Here is a 22,391-nt window from a genome sequence, read left to right on the forward strand (position 1 = left end):
CCAGGACAGGCACCAAAACTACACAGAGAAACCCTGTCTTAAAAAAAAAAAAAAAAAGACAAAATGAAGGGAAAAATTAAATAAAAACCAGAAACAAGTAGCTCATAATTGTTCCTATGAGCTGAAGAGAATAAAAGAATGACACCTTTCTCAGTAATGGTTTACTAAGACACTGCTCTAGATCACAAACCAGTATAAATATTATATAATAATTCTAAAAGCAATTATTATAGGTACTCTACCTTAGAATATATTAGTTCTTTTTTAAACAATTTGAATGAAAATCTTCATATTGAATAAAAAATAAAGCAAAACTGAAGACTGTCAAGATTCAGCAGAACATCTTTTTTGTTTTGAGGTAGTCTCAGGAAGTTCAGGCTAACCTTGAACTCCTGCTTCTCCTGTGCCCAATTTGATAGTTTCTTATATGAAAATTGACACATAAATTTCTTCTTTGATTTAGAAAAAGATTAAAAGTGCAGAAACAAAGGATTGGCACACAATCAGCAGCAACAGCATTGTCCAGCACCCCCACGGTGCTAGATTTAGACTTGGAACCACATACAAACACAAAGGGGTTTCTAGCTTAGTAACAGTATATAAAGAAATTCTTATCGAAGACCGTGTAGCTGAGCTTGGCAACAGCTGGGAGGGACAGTGATGTGCACTGACATACTCTTAGGACAGGCTTAATGGACCCATCATGAAGAGAAATGATTTAAATCCAAAGTACCTATGTATCAATAGCATGCAGTTTTTTCCAACCAAGGCCATTCTCACTCAGTTGAAAAAACAGTGTCCTCGATAGGGTAGGACATGTTACAGCAAAGAACCATGGAAATGAAGTCCTTTCACAGGGATGCCCTCAGCCTGAAGTTCAAGGAATCCTACATCTAGTTCTCTCATTGCTGTTCTCATCCTCCTTTCAGTAAACTACATCCTGGCACACAAACAATATCCAGTTCCCTGCTAGGATTCTGCTAGATGACTCGAGGTGAGCTCACCTGACACTGTCCAGCACTTTCATATGATAATGGCAGATGCAGGCTCTGGTGACAATTGGTATGGCCTGCAGAGCTGTGAACCTGGGCTTTTAAAATGTGTGGGCTACTGTTTTAGGAAAACAAAACCCAGATACATCTTTCTCTATCCAACATTCTCTAATTTTTTAACACTAACCTAAGTATAATTTATTACCTAGTTAAATGACAATTCTTATTTGGAGTCACTTGAATATTCAAGAATCAGTAGCACATACACAACAGAATACTGACCTCAATGTGTGTCAGAAAGCAAAATAAAGGAGTTCATGGTGTTCTTAGGATGTCTATCCATCTTTAAGCTACAGGGAGACTTGTGTGCTCTGACAGCCATACCTTTATCTAAAGTACACTTGGTGTAACCATAAAAACAACCTCTACTTAACAAAAAGTTATCCTAACCATCTAATTCAAGATGACTGTTTCACACCTGGGAGCATGTTTATATGAGAGAAAGAGACAAAAAAGTAACTCAAAATCCCTGCGTACAAGTTAAAATCAGGAGGCTAAAAGGAAAGGAGCAGGTAAAGGGCAAAACTGCTTTCTGTTCCTGAAGATGTCCCACAAGAATTGAAAATGCCTAACCACAAAGCTGATAGACAAATGTGCAGAACAGCATTAATTCACAAGAGTAACGAATGTTTGCTATTTGATGAAAGGATCAACAATGGAATAATAGGGACATAGGTTGGAACAGAAAGATCAACAGTGGGAAGAAACTCAGCAATAAAGAACGAAACACGCTGAATATGAAAACATGCTAAGTGAAAGGTCTAGAAGAAGTCACTCCTTACAGACAGAAACTAGTTTGGTGATTACCAGGGACTGGCAGGAGCAGTAAATGAAGAGTAATTGCAATTAGGTTCAGAGTTGGCTGCTTTCCATGGTGATGAAAATGTTCTAAAATTTATGTAACTATAATGAACTCTACTGCACTGTACATCTTAAATGGATGAACTGTGAGAATACATAACTTATATCTGGATATAGCTGCAGTGTAGACAGTGGGCTGGGGAAAGGACAACAGAAGTGGCAGACTTCTTCAGAACCTTTAGTGTCTTGAGGGTTAATGGATGAAGTTAGTTTGGCAGAACAGAGATAGAAAGGAATGATCTGATAAAGGGAAGGCACACATGAGGGGTGAAGAACACCCTGGCTGGTGGACCAGTGAGAGGTGAAAGGCCAAGGAGAAAGGTGAGAGTGTCCACACAGGAAAAAAAAGTTGCCAGTGTCCATAAAAGTACACTTCTATGGTAGGGACCCAGCTTAGGTCCTTCCCACCACCCTTCTCAGCCTTCCCTTCTAGCCCATCTCCATTCCTTCATGACAGTTACCCATCAGTAAATACTACTTATTAGTAACTCAATATTAATAGTCTCAATTCTCCAATAAAAAGACAAAGACTAACACACTGGATTAGAAAACAGAATCCATCTTTCTAATGCACCTAAGAAATATCTCACCATTACCTCACAGTAAAAGGATGGAAAAGGATATTCCAAGCAAATGGACCCAAGAAACAAGCAGGTGTAGCTATTATACTACTCACAAAATAGACTTCAAACCTAAACTAATCAGGATAGGGAAGGACACTACATAATTAAAGGAAAAATCCACTAAAAGGATATTGTAATTGTAAAAATCTATGCACAAAACACAAGGGCACCAAATTCATAAAAGAAACACTACTACAGCTTAAATCACATACTGACCCTCTCACACTGACAGTGGGAGACTTTACTACCCCACTTTCAGAAAAGACAAGTCATGTAGACAAAAACTAAACAGAGGAATTCTAGAGTTAAATAACTTCATAAATTAAATGGACCTAGTAGATACCTACAGAATATTTCACCCCAAAACAAAAGTTCATACTTTCTCCTCAGCAGCTCATGGAATTTTCTCCAAAATTGACCACATATTATGTCATAAGACCTAATTACAGGGAAACATAAATATGAGAAAATTGAAATAATTAAAATTAAAATGTAAGAAAATTAAATCTGACCATCACAGATTAAAACTGAATATCAACAACAGAAATAATCAGACAGTATAGAAACTGAACAATTTACAACTGAATGAAAATTGGTCAAGGCAAAAATTATGAAGGAAATTAAAAATTTTAAATAATTGAATGAGAATAAAAATGCAACATACCCAAACCTATTGGATACAATGAAGGCAGTTGTAAGAGGTAAGTTCGTAGCACCAAGTGCCTGTAGGGGTTGGCTAAAGAAACCCACCCTGATCCTGGAGCCCTGAAGTGAAAGAAATACACCCTGAATCTGGGACCTGAGCCAGAGAAAGAAGCACTTTATCCCCAAACCCAGAACCAAAGAAACATGCTCTTACTCTGAAACCCATGCCAAAGAAACATACTTTGTCCCTAGACTCACAGCCAGTGAAAGAAATATGCCCTGGCCTTTGAATTAGAGCCCAAAAGCTAAGAAAGTCCAGTGAAAGAAATACAATTTGGCTCTGAGATCAGAGCCATCTCTGTTCCTGGCCCACAAAACTAACCAACCACTGAGCAGAAAAAAGTTAACCAATCCCTGAACAGAAAATCTTCTCCCTGGAGAAACTCTGCCCCCAAGAGATCCTATATAAACCACCCTGCCTGGTCAGTTTCCCACCCTGGTAGAGGCAGCCACTCTCCTGGACTCCTCTTTCCCAAATGAGTTTTGGGTGTGAAGATCTTCATTCGTCGGCACAGAGAAGAACCTTGCTAAGATGTCCCTTAGACTGAGCAGAAAAAAAACCTTGCAGAGATGTCCCTTGGGGGCTGAGCAAGGTGGAGCTGAAGAGAAGAACCTTGCTGAGATGTCTCTTAGGGAGCTGAGCAAGGTGGAGCAGAAAAAGTAACAACTTTTCCGCCTGAGCTGGAGGAGATTGCTACATTTCCGCAGGGGTTTCCCCTTTAGCAGAGTGAAACAAAAGAAGCAACATCTTGGGCTAGGAAAGAAGCAGTCCGTGTCCTTTCCACACCACCCCCCTCCCCGTTAAGTGGGGACTGAACAAAGTTCAGCTGCAGCGCTCTCCAGGAGAGGAGCAGCATTGCTATATCCTGCAGGGAGACCATTCCCCACCACACCAGGTACAGTCCGGATCAGGATTGCTATATCCTGCAGGGAGACCACCTCCACCACACCAGGTACAGTCCGACTCCAAACAGTCAGGACACCTTTCCCTGCAGAGCTGAGCTGTCCCATTGCAGCTCCAGCTGTCAGAGCTGTCCGAGAAGGTCCAGGTGTCACCTGACTCCCAGTCAGGATACCTCTCCCTCAGAGTGGCAACACACTCACCTACAGTGCCTACATCAAAAAAGTGGAGATCTCATATTACTACATTAGTGACATACATGAAAACTCTAGAACAAGAAGAAATAATGCCCCAAAAGAGTAGATGGGAATAAATAATAGAACCCAGTGCTGAAATCAATGAAATACAAACAAAACAAAGCAAAAAAGCAACCAATTAAATCAACAAGATTGCCGGGCGGTAGTGGCGCATGCCTTTAATCCCAGTACTTGGGAGGCAGAGGCAGGCGGATCTCTGTGAGTTCGAGGCCAGCCTGGTCTACCAAGTGAGTTCCAGGAAAGGCGCAAAGCTACACAGATAAACCCTGTCTCGAAAAACCAAACAAACAAACAAACAAACAAAAAAAAAACAACAAGATTGACAAACCCTTAACCAAATTAACTAAAAAAAATGATGGACAGAAGATATCCAAAATAAAATTATAGATAAAAAGGGGAAAATCACAACAGACACTGAGAAAACCCAGAGAATCATAAGGATATATTTAAAAAATCTGTAGTTCACCAAACTGCAAAATCTAGAAGAAATGGGTATATCTCTTGATATATACCACCTATCAGAGTTAAGGCAAGATTAGCTAAGCAATTTAAACAGACCCATAACCCCAGGTGAAATAGTAGCAGTAATTAAGTCTCCCAACCAAAGAAAGCCCAGGGCCAGATAGATTAAGTGTAGAATTCTACCAGGCCTTCAAAGAGAAGCTAACACCAAAACTCCTCAAATTATTCCACAAAATAAAATTGAAGGGACATTTCCTTCATTCCTTTTTTTTTTTTTTTTTTTTTTTTTTTTTTGAGACAGGGTTTCTCTGTGTAGTTTTGGTGCCTGTCTTGGATCTTGCTCTATAGACCAGGCTGGCCTTGAACTCACAGAGATCCACCTAGCTTTGCCTCCTGAGTGATGGGATTAAAAGTGTGCACCACTACAGCCCGACAAGGGACATTTCTTAATTCTTTTAATGAAGAAAATGAATATCACCGTGATACAAAATCCACACAAGGATCCAATCAAAAAAAAAAAATCACATATAAATGTTCTTATGAGCAGAGCTGCAAAAAAAATTCTTGCAAACCAATTTAGGAACATATCAAAAAGACTATTCAACACGATCAAATTGGTGGTCATCCTCAGAAATTCAAAGATGGCTCAACATATGTAAATCAATAAACTTCATCTATCACATAAAAACTAAAGTTAAAAACCACATGATCATCCTGTTAGATTGGAAAAGGCCAGTGACAAAACCCAACACCCTTCATGATAAAAGTCCTGAGAGACTGGGGATATAAGGGACTAACCTCAGCACAATTAAAGGAATTTACAGAAAGCCTACAACTAACAGCAATCTAAATGGAAAGAAACTGAAAGCATTTCCACTAATATCAGGAACAAGACATGGTTGTCCTCTCTCTCCATACCTATTCAATATAGTACTTGAAATCTTAGCTCAGTGGCTCTAAACCTTCCTAATGCTGGGATGGATCCCTCCCTTTAATATAGTTCTTTATGCTGTGGTGACCACCAACCATAAAATTATTTTTATTGCTACTTCATTACTGCAATTTTGCTACTATTATAAATTGTAATGTTAGCTGATGGTCTTAAATGACCTCTGTGAAAGTCATTTGATCCCCAGAGGGTCATGACCCACAGGTTGAGAACCATTGTCTAGGCTAGAGTAATAACACAAGTGAAGGAGACTGAGGGATGCAAATAGAAAAGAAGCCAAAATATCTTTATTTACAGATGATAGGATTTTACACATTAAAAAATGGTAAAAACTCCGCCAGGAAACTTCTACAGGGGATAAGAACTTTCAGTAAAGTATCAGGATAGAGAATTAACACTCAAAAATCAGTAGCTTTCCTATATACAAATGACAAATGGACTGAGAAAGGAATCAGGGAAACAGTACCTTTCACAATAGCCCCCTCCTCTCCCCCCCCCACACGGTTAAATTCAACCAAGCAAGTGAAAGCCTTGTATAATAAAAAGTTTAAGACATTGAAGAAAGAAATTGAAGAAGAAACCAGAAGATGGAATGATCTCCAATTCTCATGGATCAGTAGGAATAATATAGTGAAAGTGATCATCCAACTAAAAGCAATCTATAAATTCAACCAAGAAAATTCTAACACAATTCTTCACAGAAATTGAAAAAATAATCCTGAATAATGAAAGAACTGCTGGAGGTATAAACATCCCAGTTGTACTACAGAACTATAGTAATAAAAACAGCACGGTATTGGCATCAAAATACTGATCAATTAAACTGAATTGAAGACCCAGACATAAGTTCACATACCTATGGACATCAGAATTTTGACAAGACAAAAATGCATACTGGAGAAAAGGCAGCATCTTCAAGAAAAGGTACAGGCCAAACTGGTTTAGCTATATTATATTATTATATATATTATATTATATTCTTCTACAGAAGAATGAAAATAGATTCCTATCTATCATTCTGCACAAAACTCAACACCAAGTATATCAAAGACCTTAACATAAGGCCAGATACCCTGAATCTGATAGAAATGAAAGCAGGGAATAGGTTTGAACTCATTGGCACAGGAAAAGATTTTTTGAACAAGACACCAATAGCACAGGCAGGGAGACCAACGCAATTAATAAATGGGACCTCATGAAGCTGCTTCTGTATAGCAAAGAACACCATTATGAGAGCAAAACAGAAGGATACAGACAGAAAAAGATTTTTAAGAATTATATATATTTGATAGAGAAATAACTGATTTTAAAAATGGGGTACAGAAATAAGCAGAGAGTTCTTAAAAGATGAACACAAATGGCTGAAAACACTTAAAGGAATGTTCAACATTCTTTAATTCTCTAATTCTAACCATTAGAGAAATACAAATTAAAACTGCTTTAATATTTCATCTTATGAGGATGTGGTGAAAAGGGAATATTATTTATTGCTGGTGGATGAGCGGACTTGGCAAAGCCATTACCAAAATCAGTGTGGTGATTCCTCAGGAAACTGAAAATAGATCTATCTCAAGATCCAACTGTAGTATTCTTGGGCATATACCCCAAGGACTCTATATTCTACTATAGAGATACTTACTCATCCATGTTCATTGTTGCTCTATTCATAATACCCAGAAGTTGCAAACAGCCTAGATGTCCATCAACTCATGAATGGATAATGAAAATATGGTACATTTATACACAATGGAATATTATTATTCAATTGTTAAGAAACATGAAATTACAAGATTTAAATAGATGGAGCTAGATGAAAATAATCATCCTGAGTGAGATAATCCAAACTCCAAAAGACAAATATTGTATGTTTTCTCTTCTATGTAGATGTTAGCTTTTAAGCCTTTGATAGATGTGCCACTATCCATATAACTACAGAGGTTAGGTACCTATCTAGTAAGTAGGGACTTTGGGAGTAGTACTGGATCTCCCAAGGAGGGGGAAATAGAATATATTGTTATAAAGGGACAAAGAGTAAACTAGAATAGAGGACTAAACAGGAGAATAGGAGAGAAGGGTAAAGGAGGGAACATGGGAAGAGCCAACTAACACTAAAGGCCATTTGAAAAAATAGGAAAATCTACTACTGTAGAAGCTTCCCAAAATATATATTTATGTGAAAGGAATCTAAATGTAGTCAACAAATAATAGGAGAGACAATGCCAACTAGCTATCTTATGCCACCAAGTAAAACCTCCAGTGTCAGGAAAAAGGTTACATCTCAAGTCATTGGCTAAAATGGCCCCATGGAAACCCCCAAACAACACAGTGAAGCTTTTACTCTCCACAAACTGATGATGAAGCTCTGGTGCTGAAGACAACACTTACTTATGTTATCTCACAGGGAAAAGTCAATCTGGAAGGTACTTTTTACACTAACAGAGGAGAAAGGTAATCATTAATATCACCCAGCTATAAACCCTGTGACCTACAACAGCGACCTGCTTGCAAGACATACTGTACAATAGCTGTAAAAATGCTATGGGAGTAACCAACTGCTTTTTGATGGAAGGACCAATCCATGAGATGCAACCCATACATGACACTTCCAAAATGACCAAAAATCTGAGACCAGATAGTTCATGGGCTAGGGGAAAATCCACTATAATTCTACTAAAGTAATACAGCAATAAAACGAGTTCGAATACACAAAGATCAGTGCCGCACTCTACCTACATCAGAGAAGCTTTTTTTTTTTTTTTTTTTGAAGTTGATAGGAATTATCAGAGACCTTCAGCTGGACAATATGCAGAGTGGGAGATTATGTGGAGCACCCAGTCTTAAATGTCTTCAACAAACACCTCTACCCAAGGCTCATGGTGGAAAAAGTGGAAACATTTTAAGAGCCAGAGGTGATGGATAACTCCAAGGAAACTGTCTTCCAGACACAACAGGACTGATAAACATGAACTCACAGAGATTGTATAGATTTGCACAGGTTCAAGCCAGAATTCTATCACTGAGAAGGGGAAGTAGAGATAGGGTCCCACCCCTAGCCAAGAAGCTATCTGCAATAGATACCTGCTTGCAAAGAAAAATTAGTTTTCTCCAATGGAGTCTCACTGGTTATATAATCACACTTTAGGGTAGGCCCCATGCCCAGCAGTAGATAGTGAACACAAAATGAATTCAATGGCATATTTTAGACTTTTTGTTTTAGGTATTTTTGTTTTTTTTTTTCTCATTTGATTTTTGTTTGTTTGTTTTTTTTTTTTTTTTAAAAGAGAGAAAAAGAACATAAAGTTCAATGTGTAGGCAGGTAGGGAAGATATTGTAGAAATTGTGGGAGGGGAAAACATGATCAAAATATATTGCATGTAAAATTTTTTCAAAATAAAAAAAAGAAACAATAAAAGAGTGCCCCTCACATCAGAACACTTTCCAACTCTAGAATAACTAAAACAGATCTCCCTCTGTCACACTTGTCTGAAATATAGCTTTTTATAAGCAGTGTTGGTCACATGATTCCTCTGGCCCTGGGCACTGGGTCTACACTGTGTCTCTAAGCAACCAAACTGTTGCCCTAAACTACATGCTTCAGAATACTTATCTTATGTAAGACAGAAATACTTTTTTTTTTTTTTTTTTGGTTTTTCGAGACAGGGTTTCTCTGTGTAGCTTTGCGCCTTTCCTGGAGCTCACTTGGTAGCCCAGGCTGGCCTTGAACTCACAGAGATCCGCCTGGCTCTGCCTCCCGAATGCTGAGAAATACTTTCTTGATCCAATACCTAAATCATCCTGAGAGTTATAAATACTGAATTACATGCAATCTTCAGATATCAGAATCTGAGCATGAAAGGAACATACTAGAACCCAAAAGCTTTGTCTCCTGACCCACTTGTCACCACTGAATGGAAACATACTCAATTACTGTATCTTGCAGAAGACATCAGATCTAAAGCAAGCTCAAACATGAGTCAGGACCCAATCAAATGTGAATGCTGCTGCTACCATCAAGGCAATTCTATCTATTCATACCTGTAAGAACCTCCTTCTGAATGGCCCCAGGCCTGGATCCTGAAGGTCACCCAAGGCGGCGCGCATCCTTTTATACAGTTTTTCAATATTATTTTTATTCACAGGATTCCTTCCTAGTTCATTGGTTGTATCTTTAACCCAGTCCTGTGCCAAAAGAGAGAAAAAAGAATCAAGAAGCTAGACTATACACAAATGCTATCCACATTAATTTTTATTGTTAAAGGTTGTTTTCTTACCTTAAAGAGCAGATCTGGATTGGAGAGTTGATCTAGGGCATTAATAAAATCTTGAATTTCTCCTCCTTGATCAAGTTTACTTTTTATCCTATAAAAAATTACCAGGTTTAGGCCGAGCATGGTGGCACACATCTTTAATCCTAGCACTCAGAGGTAGAGGCAGGTGGATCTCTATGAATTCAAGGCCACCCTGGTCTACACAGAGTGTTTCAGGACAGTGAGGGATACATACAGAGACCCTGCCTCAAAACACAGCCACCATCAACACCACTAGGTTTAGGTAATTAAACATTTCTAATGACCAGGGACTATTTTTACATATTTAAAATATAGATTTAGAACATGTACTTTCTTGATATGTTTACATATAATTATACACACAAACTCATGTCCTACACACACACACACACACACACACACACACACACACACACACACACACACAGCAACTGTTGTTCCAGGGAAGTAGTTATTTGAGAATTATATGCAACATTAGATTAACATGTGTAAAGCAGTGGTTCTCAACCTATGGGTTGAGACCCTCTGGGAGGTTGAATGACCTTTTCACAGGGGTTGCATATTAGATATCTTGTATATCAGATATATTGTGATTCATAACAGTAGCCAAATTACATTTATGAAGTAGCAATGGAAATAATTTTATGGTTGGGGGGTCAGCACAATATGAGGAACTGTATTAAAGGGTTGCAGCATTAGGAAGGTTAAGAAGGTTGAGAATAAATCCATAGTAGATATGGATATTGATGAATATAATTTGCTTTAAACATCTTGAAGTATGACAGGTACTTTCTTACAAATATTTTTCATGTGTTCATTTTTAAAAATAGGCTTACTGTTCTAGATTCTGCTCAGTGATGGTGGAGCTGGTGGGGCAAGGTGGTGCAAGTGGTATGTACAGAATGTGACAACTGATCTGCCTTTCGTCTTCCTTGGCAATGATGCAATTCAGCTCATGTCAGAAACAGTTGTTTTATGTAAAGATTTTTAATTATCTTATTGATTGTATTCATACATAGTGATGAATTTCACAAAGATAATTTATTCAAGTATACTATGGACTTTGACCATCTCTGCTTCCTATATCCTCTACTTTTTCTCCCTCCCATGAGTATCTTTCCTTTTCTCAGACAATTTTGCTTCTACTTGCATGCCAGATGGATATATATATGAAAGTGAGGCTATTTGTTTGAGTCTGTTTTTTTTGTTTCGTTTTGTTTTGTTTTTCAAGACAGGGTGTAGCTTTGGAGCCGGTCCTAGAACTCAATCTGTAGCCCAAGCTGGCCTTGAACTCACAGAGATCCACCTGGCTCTGCCTCCCGAGTGCTGGGATTAAAGGTGTGCACCACTACCACCTGGCTTGAGTCTGGCTTATTTCTCTTGATATATGATGATGCCTCATTCTATTCATTTTCATGAATAGAAATACAATTTTGTTTTTCTTTATGGTTGAATAAAAATCTGTGATACATCACACATTGTTTATTCATTCACATTCATAGACACTTAAGCTGAGTCCATCAACTAACTGTTGACAGTGCCACAGTACATAAAGATGTGCAGGTCTTTGCAGTTATGTGGCTTCTTAACAGTACATTCACAGGAACAGTTTAGATGGATAATGTAGTAGGTCTATTTTTTTGGTTTGTTGCTGTTACTGTCTGGAGATAGGGTTTCATTATGTAGCCCTGGCAAAAAGAACAATGTTGGAGGTATCCCCACAGAGCCATAGTAACAAAAACTGCATGATACTTACACAAAAACAAACAGGTAGAAAAATGGAATAGAGGATCCATATATAAATCCACTTGGTACATGTAGTGACCAAATCTTTGACAAAGGTTTCAAAAACATACACCAGGAAAACAAAAAATAGAGCTTGTGAGCTACATAGTGAAACCCTATGTCAGGACAACAGCAAAACACAAAGAAATAGAACTACCATATGATCTAGTTATATATGCTTGTGAATATACTTGTAACAATCCATATATTTACAGAGATACTTGCATATGTTTGCTTATTACAGCTCACGTCATGAGCCCATTTACTGGTTGGATTGTGTGGTTTTTTTGGTTTTTGGTTTTGTGAGTAGTCTATTTGAGACATTAATCTTCTGTTTCATTGCTTTCTTTGGTATTTTTCTTTTTTGTTTCTATGTTGGGGGATATTTGATCATACTGTGAACCCCAAGTTTTTATTTGCATTAATTAAATAAAATTAACCTTGGGTCAGGAGGCTGAGTTAGCAACTAGTTGACAGAAAGTAATCATAGAGCATCAGAGGGCATCTGGAAGAGATAGAGATGTACCGGAAGTAGTGGGGAGGGATTTTGGGTGGTGCAGCTTTTTTTGTTTAGGTGGAGTGGAAGGACATGCCTTTTGGGAAAAACCAGCAAGGAAAGAAGGTCGGCTAGTTGAGAACCTCTCTGACCTAGCAGATTTCTACCCCAGTCTTTGAATGTTGACTCTTATTTATAAATACAATGATATAGATTTAGTTAAAGCTACCTGTAGGGGCAGGAACAGAGTCAGTGCCTGTGGAAACAGAATTCCCACCATGCTGTGGCCTGAGCAGTTGGGCTGCTGCCAGAGAAGGAGGCCAGTAACTGCAGAGCATAGTTGCTGGCTGAAATAGCAGTAGATTAAGGTGTAGCCACTGTGCCGAAGTTAAAAATATTTCTATTTCATTAATTTGTGCTCTGACTGCTATTATTTACTATCATCTATTGATTTTGGGCTTGGCTTGTTTTTAGTTTTCTAAGATCTTAAGATGTATCATTAAGTTGTTTGAGATCTCTATAATTTCATAAAGTAGGCACTTACAACTATATACTTCCTTCTTAGAATCTTTTGTTTTCCATAGGCTCTGGTGTGTTTGCACTTTAATTCCAGGAATATAAAAACTTTTCTCCTGATTTCTTCAATAACCCACATTCAACAGTGCATTGTTTAGTCTCCATTAGTTTGTATATTGTTTACAACTACAAACTACTAAACCAAAAACTATAGTTTCTCATTAACTTATAGTTTGATTTCATTGTCACCAGTTAGATTATTTTAATTATTCACTATTTATTAAGACTCAGTATCCTAAAATATGGTCTATTTTGGAAAAAGTCCCATAGGTTGTTGAGAAGAATGTATATTCTATAGTTATTGAGTAGAATATCTGTTTATTCATGCTATTTAATTCTGATGTTTCTGTATTGGGGGAAGTTGGAAAACCTACTTAAGGGTGAGATTCAGGTACTGTTATTCTGAGGTCAATGAATGGCTTAACATTTAGTAGTGGGTTTACAGATGCTTGATGCACAAAACACCTCCTGATGGAGGATGTGCCCAGGAAACAATGCATTTACAAAGTATCCTTGTAAAAGTTACATCAAAGCTCATTATGCCATTGGTCTCAACCTATAAATAACCAAAACAGTGAAAAAGATGATACTTCAGGCTATCTGTTGTACCGTAATGTACAAAGAGGGATGTCTCTTTGTATGTATGAATGTGTATGTATACATACCTATACACACACCATGTGATATATACATGAATATTTGAGTGTGTGTACTTGTGTGTGCACAGATAGAGGCCAAAGCAGAAGTGGGCGTCTCACTTCCTGCCTTATTTCCTTGAGACACAGTCTCTCAATAAATTCAAAGCTCATTGTTTTGCTTAGGCTGCCTGGTCAGCAAGCTCTAAGAATCTGCCTGTCTCTGTGCCCCTCCCCCCATGCTGAATTTACAGGTACATATAGCCATGGGTGCTGGGGAATGGAACTCAGGTTCTTAAGTTTGCAGAATAAGCGCTCTTACCCACTAAGCCATCTCCCCAGTTTCTTTGGATTTATATTATACATTTATTTGTAGTATGTTGTGTATATATAGCTCAGGCTGCCCTCCAACTTCAGAGTCTCCTGTCACGGCTTCCAGAGTATTTGTGAATACAAGCATGCATCACCATGCCAACACTCCAATATATCTTAAAGGGCAGCTTCAGAGCAGTCTCAGCTGGGGTTTCTACTGCTGTGATAAACACCAAAAACAGAAGCAACTTGGGGATGGGAAGAGGGTTCATCTCAGCTTATAGCTCTCAGGGAACAGTTTATCATTGGGGAAGTCAAGGCTTGATCTCAAGACGGGAACCTGGAGTCAGGAACTGAAGCAGAGGCCATGGAGGGATGCTGCTTACTGGCTTGTTCCTTAAGCCTGGTTTGCTCGGATTACTTTCTTTTTTTTTTTTTTTTTTTTTTTTTTGGTTTTTTCGAGACAGGGTTTCTCTGTGTAGCTTTGCGCCTTTCCTGGAGCTCACTTGGTAGCCCAGGCTGGCCTCGAACTCACAGAGATCCGCCTGGCTCTGCCTCCCGAGTGTTGGGATTAAAGGCGTGCGCCACCACCGCCCGGCTCGGATTACTTTCTTATGCAACCCAGGACTAACACCATCCACTTGAACTGGGCCCTACCTTATCAATCATTAATCAAGAAAATGCCCCTTAGGGCTAATCAGATTGGATCATTTTCTTAATTGAGGCTCTTGCTTCTCAAATGACCCTAGCTTGTGTCAAATTTATAAAAGCAAACTAACTAGGACAAGAACTGATTGCAAAAAGCATCTCATCTAGTCTGTATTATGCAAAAGATTATTAACTATGGGCATGTAGGCAAGCACCTAAGACAAACAATATTTTCAAAAGGAGAGAAATTCTGTAATAGTATATGGAGAAAAGATAAACTCAAGAGATGTCTAAGAATTTCTATGCTTCATGAACAGATCAAATGTATTTGCATGTTTTTGTTTTTACCACACAAAATCTTTATACCCTATAGTATCTTATCAACCCAATACCGAAACATTACCTTTCAACAAATGCTTTATTCTTATGACCAGAAGAAGTATGTGTAAAGGAGTAGCTTTCACTGCTTATGATAAAAGGGTAGATAATGGCCTGTGGGTAGTTATCAGCAATCTCTTCCACAGTGTGTTGTACTGCAATGGCTTCCTCTTTGTCCAGTAAGGCCAACATGTGGCTGATCCAGCCAATGAACTGCCAGCAAGGAATGGATGAAATCTAAAATTCAGAAAACTATAGTTTGAAAATGAATGAAACACTTGGCACTATTTACTATAAAGGCTATAAAAGCAAAATATGTTTAATATATATGTTGTCTCTTTCTTAGCTCTCTTTTGCTAAGGAACCACTGGATTCTTCTAAGCATTTTCTGTACAAGTATATACATATTCTTTGCTCAAAGAATGGGATCATACTTGCTGTGGTGGTTTGAATGAGAATGGTCCCCACAAGCTCAAACATTTAAATGTTTGGTCCCCAAATGGTAGAACTGCTGGGGAAGGATTAGAAAGTTATGGTCTTGTTAGAGGAGGTGTGTTGGGGGTGGGCTTTGGGATTTCAAAAGACTCCTACCATTCACAGTGTGCCCCCTGTCTGCACTGTGGTTGTGTCTTAAGATGTGAGCCCTCACCTCCTGCTCCAGTGCCACGCCATGTCTGCCTGCTTGCAGTCATGCTCCTAACTGTCATGGTCATGGACTCGAATCCTCTGATACTGAAACCCCTCCAAAAACACTATCTTCTATAAGTTGCCTTGTACATGATGTCTCATTACAGGAATATAAAATTAACAAAGACCAATTTACCTCATTTTTGTAACAGCTATATATTCGATTTTACTTACTGTGTTATCTTGAATAGTTAGGTCCTCATGGGGTAAGAGTCATGACAGCATGGCAACCCTTAGGGCTTACAGACAAACACTATCTAAGATTTTGTTATACAGAGCTAGGGAGATGGCTTAGTTCGTAAAATAGAAGTGAGTTCAGTCTTCAATACCTATGGAAAAATGAGGTGCAGTAGCAAGGACCTGTAATCCCAGTGCTGGGGAGGCAGAGCCAGGAGAAAATGGGGACAGGGAGCTGTAGGCCAGCTAGTCTAGCCGAATTGGCAAGCTGCAGGTTCAGGGAGAGACTCTGTCTCAAAAGAAAATGTGGACAGCAGCTGAGGAAGACACAGGAAATAGACCTTTAGCCTGGGCACTCATGCACACACACAAAATACGAGATCTTGCTACATAAAGTAGTAGGTACCAGTTAGTCCTTTCTCAGTTCTTATTTTTCAAGTCAAAGTTTGGGTTTATTTTCTAGTTATAAATTTAAAAATATGAAGGAACCTTTCAGATGGCCCTATTCTTGTACAGATGGAGCCTCCTTATACAGACAGGACCCATGGGGCATGGGCAAGGCCAGCACATGTATCCCCAAGTGAGTCATGGAACAAGGGTATGGAGGCTGCAGGCTGCTGTATGTGCACACATGAACCTCTCAATTCCCACTTAGTCTTCTCCTTAGGTTAAGATACCAACAGATGTTACACTCTACAGTTTCATCTGTGTGGGCTGCAAAATTCCACACAAAGCCCCCATCTCTGTTCCAAAAATATTCCTCCTTGATTGATTTGGTTCTTGTTCAGATATAGTTCTTACTATACTCACAAAGGAAAACAGGTAAATGTGAATACTCATACTCCTTTAATCCACTGTATACTCAGCATACAGCAGAACTCAGTGTTGGTTGGAAAAGCTGTACTATGGTGCTGTGCAGATGGCTCAGTGGGCAAAGCACATGCTGTACTAGCATGAGGAGGGGCTGAATCTGGATCCTCAGAGCCCACGTGGAGTCAGATGTGATGTGGCACTCATCTGCAGTCCTCAGATGCAGGAGAAAATAGGAGAATCACATCAAGTGGCAAACACAGGGCAGAAGGTGAGGAAAGATATCCAATGTTGTTCTCTGACTTCCACATGCACGATGTAGCATGTGTACACACACCAAGGTTTTAAAAAAAGGCCAGAACATGTGTATTATACACACTGAGTCTGGATATAAGTAAACATGTGTCTTTAATTCCTGAAAAGTTCTCTTCCACTCTCAAGGATACGAACCTCTTTTTTCATTAAGTTTAAGGTCTCCTCTGAATACTGCTCTACAATCTGAAGTAGTCTAGGAAACTTCAGCCTGGCTTCGGAAGAGTTTAACTTTAATGCTCTCAACAGTTTCTCCACCACAAGTGCTGGATATGCTTCCAGTTCTACAGAATCAAAGACAGCAAAGTTAGCACACAACCATAAATGCGACAAATAATTAATTTCCCTTTCTTGGCTGCTTTTTTTAGTCTGTCACTGTTCCCTCTCCAGTACTTTTCTTTCAGTTAAGAAATGTCACACACATTTGTCTAATCTTTCAGGAAGCAGTTTTCATCCTAGACTGAGAGCACATGCTGGATGATGCTCCTGATTTTATTCCCAGAGCAAGAGGCAAACCACATGAACCAGTAACAAATGGCAAGTAAAATAAGTGACGTGAAACAAATGAGTTAGGTGCAAAGGCTTGCACTTGCAAAGCCAACCTGGCAGTCAGAGCAGAATGGTAAGTTCAAGGCTGGCCTGTGCTACACAGAGAGACATTGTCTCTGAAAGCTAAGGAATGGAGTCTTAGCTATATGGTGCAGTTCTTGTCCAGCATTATCAAGGCTGGTTGAAACCCCAGAACTGCCAATAAATAAACAGATTTTATTGAATGCAGTTGTGTTGCTTGGAAATACAATCATCTCTAAAGATCAAACAAAGCAAAATATCTGTCATTTGAAACATACACACACACACACACACATGAGATCAAAATCATCTATCCATTTTTCAAGGCTACATATAGAACACTAACCTCTACTTCTCTCCTGTGATGCACTGGATGTACTCTCTTCTACCTTTCGGAGCTGTTGGTCACAGAAACCTACCAGTGTCATATAAGCATGGGCCTGCTCAGTTGCAGCCTCATGGCCCCTGCAGGAAAGCTGGTTTTCCTCTTCAGCTGACTGCACAGCCTTGGAGAAGTGATGGAATGCTCTCTGGTACAGGCCTGAAATTACCTGGAATTCGGAAGATGCATGACTAGATCAATAAATAGGTTTGAAATAACACTGAGAAGTTAAGTGTGGTATGTGCAGTCCCAACTGAGGCAAGGGAATCCCTGGGACCCAATAGTTTGATGTCACCTAGTCAACAGTGAGACCCCCCCTTTTTTTTTTAATAAAATAAGGAATATATACATTATTAAAGCTACATTAACTGTGGTGTGTGTGTGTGTGTGTGTGTGTGTGTGTGTGTGTGTGTGTTGCCTGTGCATGCACATGTGCCCTGGATGCAAGGCAGTAAGTAGTCCCAGTAAAATCTGGAGCATACAACAACCAGACAAACTAAAGAGAACATGCCAGTCAGTCAATGAGCCATGCAGAATTGGGCCAGTGAACTCCACTGGGATTAAAAAAATTGATGAAAGCTGGTGCTGTATGCTCATGTCCTGCAAAGATATCAGTGACATTGAAAAGGGAGAAGACAGGACAACATGATTGCACTGAGGCATGACAGAAGATGAGGAAGCTAACTATTAAAAATACAAAATTATCTGAAAACCAAAAAGAAATAACAACCTCACCACTGCTCACAAACTAAGCAAGGCAGCAATAAGCACAAAAGCAGGAATGGCTGTTTCATCCTACAGATGGTGGAGAGACCATCTCAACAGAGGTTAGTGATGAAATTTCATATACAAAGTCATGGGAGAACTACTCACCACTCCAACAAAAGCTTTTTTTAAAGATTTGCATTACTAAGTTGGGCATGTAATCCCAGTATTCAGGATGCAGAAGTGGAAGGATTGTTCTAAATTCCAAGCCAACCTGGTCTACATAATCAGTTTCAGGATAGCCAGGATTACATAGTAGGAGAAAAAACAACAACGAAAGAATAACAAATCCCCTGTGTTATTCAAGGGGCTGGGATGTAGCTCAGTTGGTAGAGTGCTTGCTTAGTTTTCCTGAAGCCCTGGGTTCAGTCCACAATACCACATAAACTGGGTGCGGTGTCACACACCTCTAATCCTAACACATGGGGAGTAGAGGAAATTCAAATCCATCCTTGGTTACACAGCAAGTCTAAGACATGCTTGGTATACCTATGACACTGGCTTAAAAACCAACAAAACAAAAAACAAAAAAAGATATAATTCAAATAACAAATAGGATTATGTCAAATAACATGGATTGTGTCAGTTTTCCACATAAGAAACTTGAAGTGACAGTTGCCAATCATTTCATTTTATTTTCATCATTTCATTTTAACTGTTCTTAAGACCAGGTCTCGGTTAGGCTGTGCCTAATGGCAGCTCCCAAATGCTTGGCTTGCACCACATTTTAAATCCACAGAAGAACACTTTCTCATTGCTCCTTCACTTTGTCCCGAGGGCAGCACATAAAAGACACACAGCACAAGGACTGACCCACTTCCATTTTTTCTTACCTTCTCTGTGCTTTCTGCATTAGACCCAGAAAGTGCCAAGATTGATTTGGCCTTGCTCTCCTCCAGGTCAGACAGGCAGGCTGGTTCCCTGTGGAGAGCATCAGCCATGATCCTGAAAGTTGTACCCAAAAGAATGTTCTGGTCACAAGAAGCCTGAATATTTTTGTTTAAGTAGCTTGACATATTACTCTCTTCTGTTGGATTAAAAAAGGAAAGAAAAAAATGATTTTTTTTAAAAGAAGAAATTTACAGTAAGTTTTTTTTTTTTTTAAATTAAGATATTAACTAAAACAATCTTAGAGGTACAAGAACTTGGCTTCATTTTCTTTTCTTTTTTTTGTCTTCATTTTTTGATGAAAGATTTTTTTTTCAAACTTTTTAAAATTTATTCTATGTGTCTTTTTACATCATGTATCTGGATTCCATTCATTGCTCCATCCCTTCACATCCACTGTCTGCCCCTGCACCCTCTCAAAATAAAACAAAATTTAAGAGAAAAAAAGGAAAAAATGGGGGGGGAGGGGCTTAAAAAAATCTCATCATGGGATCTGCAGTGTGACACAGTGAGTCTCCCTTTGTCCACACATCTTTACTTACACGTGTTCACTGCAAAGAGTCATTGGTCTGGTTTGAGGCCTCTGCTTTCTGCTACACTATCAATGCTGGGCCCTCACTGGGACTCCTCTTGGATGTCCTGTTGTGGAGATCCTGCAGCTTTGGGTCTGTGAGTCAGGTCTCTTTACATGCTCCAGCAGATCACAGATGGGGTGGATGTTGGGGCGGGCCCAGTTACAACCCTGGATCTGGGCCTGGGCAGCTGCAAGGTTGGTCCACCTGCCAGTTCTGCCCTGTCCTCACCACCAGGGTGAGCTCTCTAGCATTGTTTTGGCTAATTTACCTCTTCCAGCAATAAGCAAGGGGTAGGGCCAGTTCTGAGGCTCTCTCACATCTACACCATCAGGGCCAACTCTATTGTGCTGTTCAGGAGAGGTTTAGAGGCCACTGAAGCTGGTGAGGGGCAGGGATAGCCCTCCTGCTCTTATGACCCCAGGACCAGCTCCTCCACCTGTCTCAGGCATTAATGGCTGGGTGGGAGTGGGTGGTTATCTTTCCTCTGCCCATATCGGTATGAAAGAATTTCTTAAACTTGCTAATTGAAAATGCTTTTTGTTAAAAGTAAACATTGAAATCTGAAGAATTAAGGTTTAAAAGTAGGAATAACCTTTTCTTTCTAGTATCATCCATATTTTATCAAATTCCTAGTTTTATATGTTGCAAAGAACAGAAAATGGCTCTTATTAACATATTTGTTTATATGCAATAGTAACCCAGGACAGATTTTTAAATTGATGCTATGGTGTATAGCTTATGAAACAAAAGCATTCTAGTTCTGCTTCTTACCACATGGTGCTGGGCAAGGAACTCTGAGCTGCAGCACCCAGTAGTGTGCCTACTAGAAAGCAAACCCAGAGCATCAAACATGCCAGACAACTGTACTCATAGCCTTAATATCAGCATAATGATTCCAGAAACCCTAGGACCATTTTCTGCCTGCTTTTGTTTCTTTTTCTTTTCTTTTGAGACAGTCTCCCTATATAACACTGGCTGATCTTAAAATTGTGGCAATTACCCTGCCTCGGCCTCCTCAGTGCTGGAACTACAGGTTTATGCTACCACAAATGTGTGCTAGGAATGTTTTCTGTTCCTGGGATCATGTGGAGAAAATAGTCCTTCTCTTGGTGCCTTTACAGAGCCTGTGTGGTGCTCTTTCCTACCCTGAGGTGAATGGCAGGAGGGTCAGATCCAACACATGCCCAAAGAAGCTTTTCTTCTCTCATGCTTAGAGGCTAAAAACTAAGGAAGTTAAGTATTGAAGAGAAATAGTTTTAATTTCTATTTTAATTTAAAGGTAAGCACAACTCTGAATGTTGTCCCTAGGGCTGATCTGCTCTCCTCCTAAGGAGATGACGTCAATCTGTGGCACTCTTTACTGATAACTATAATGTTCATAAGGTAGAGTGAAGCTCTCAGATGAAGCAGCACAAAGAATAGATTTTGAAGACAATATAAAATAGCATTCTCAAATCTATGTGGACATTAACAGCCTAATTACCCAACAGTGTGACGGTTTTGAGCACGGTGAGAACTTGTTCCCGGGGGCTCTGGGTGCGGCTCCGGCAGTGGCTTAGCTGGCAGTAACTCTGAGTCCACTGAACTCGCCAAGTGTCTCTCATTTTTGAATCTTTATGCAGCTCTTTCAGGAGTTTCATGGCAAGTGAGAAATTATTCTATGTGAATAGAAGGAAAAGAAAGAAAAGGTTTTGGAATTCTCATTATTTAGTCAAAAGGGCTCAAGTTTGTACTTCTGGTAGCTCTGTGGCAGAGATATGGTCTGTGTCTGAGAAAATTAGTCTTTTTTAATCTTTACTGCATCTCCTTTCTTTAAGGTTACTGCTCCCTTTCTGTTCCAGGTGATGTATATATCAGGTGTGAGAAGGTAAAGTACTGTCTACATCTGACTACTACAGAAAACTACTTTAAAAATGTTTTTAGCTGGCCTATTCCCCTTTCTACATGACACAATATGCCCCAGAGCAGCTAATTCATTTCCTTAGCTGTACATTAATATATATAATATTATACACATTAACATATATCAATCTATATTAATGTATATAATATACACACACATATATATTCTGTGTGTATGTGGGTGCATATGTGTACAGAGGTTTCAGGTCAACCTTGGATGTCATTTTTCAGGTGCTGTTCACCTTGTTTTTTGATCAGGGTCTCTTACTGGTGTGGAGCTTACAAAGTAGGCTAGGCTGGCTGGCCAGTGAACCCTAGATATCCACTTGTCTCTATCTCTCGGCACTAGGAGTATGCATCTCTTTACATGGGTTCTGGAAGATTAACTCTATGC

At 39.3% G+C, this 22,391-nt stretch overlaps 1 protein-coding gene across 3 annotated transcripts in view; it reads right to left on the reverse strand.

Moving 5' to 3' along the window:
- Prkdc (protein kinase, DNA-activated, catalytic subunit) overlaps positions 1 to 22,391 on the reverse strand; it is a 237,550-nt gene that overhangs the window by 16,631 nt on the left and 198,528 nt on the right. For all 3 annotated transcript variants that reach the window (XR_005092573.1, XM_028893310.2, XM_037209976.1), the window contains exons 70-76: positions 21,579 to 21,753; positions 19,466 to 19,659; positions 17,832 to 18,036; positions 17,054 to 17,199; positions 14,955 to 15,166; positions 10,082 to 10,169; positions 9,846 to 9,989 (exon numbers count right to left, since the gene is read on the reverse strand). Coding sequence is in view for 2 of the 3 variants with exons in the window: in XM_028893310.2 (XP_028749143.1) it covers positions 9,846 to 9,989; positions 10,082 to 10,169; positions 14,955 to 15,166; positions 17,054 to 17,199; positions 17,832 to 18,036; positions 19,466 to 19,659; positions 21,579 to 21,753 (1,164 nt within the window). In the remaining variant the exon portion in view is untranslated. The remainder of the gene's footprint in view (positions 1 to 9,845; positions 9,990 to 10,081; positions 10,170 to 14,954; positions 15,167 to 17,053; positions 17,200 to 17,831; positions 18,037 to 19,465; positions 19,660 to 21,578; positions 21,754 to 22,391) is intronic.

Source organism: Peromyscus leucopus, chromosome 12, assembly GCF_004664715.2.
Source record: "Peromyscus leucopus breed LL Stock chromosome 12, UCI_PerLeu_2.1, whole genome shotgun sequence".
NCBI classification, from domain to species: domain Eukaryota; kingdom Metazoa; phylum Chordata; class Mammalia; order Rodentia; family Cricetidae; genus Peromyscus; species Peromyscus leucopus.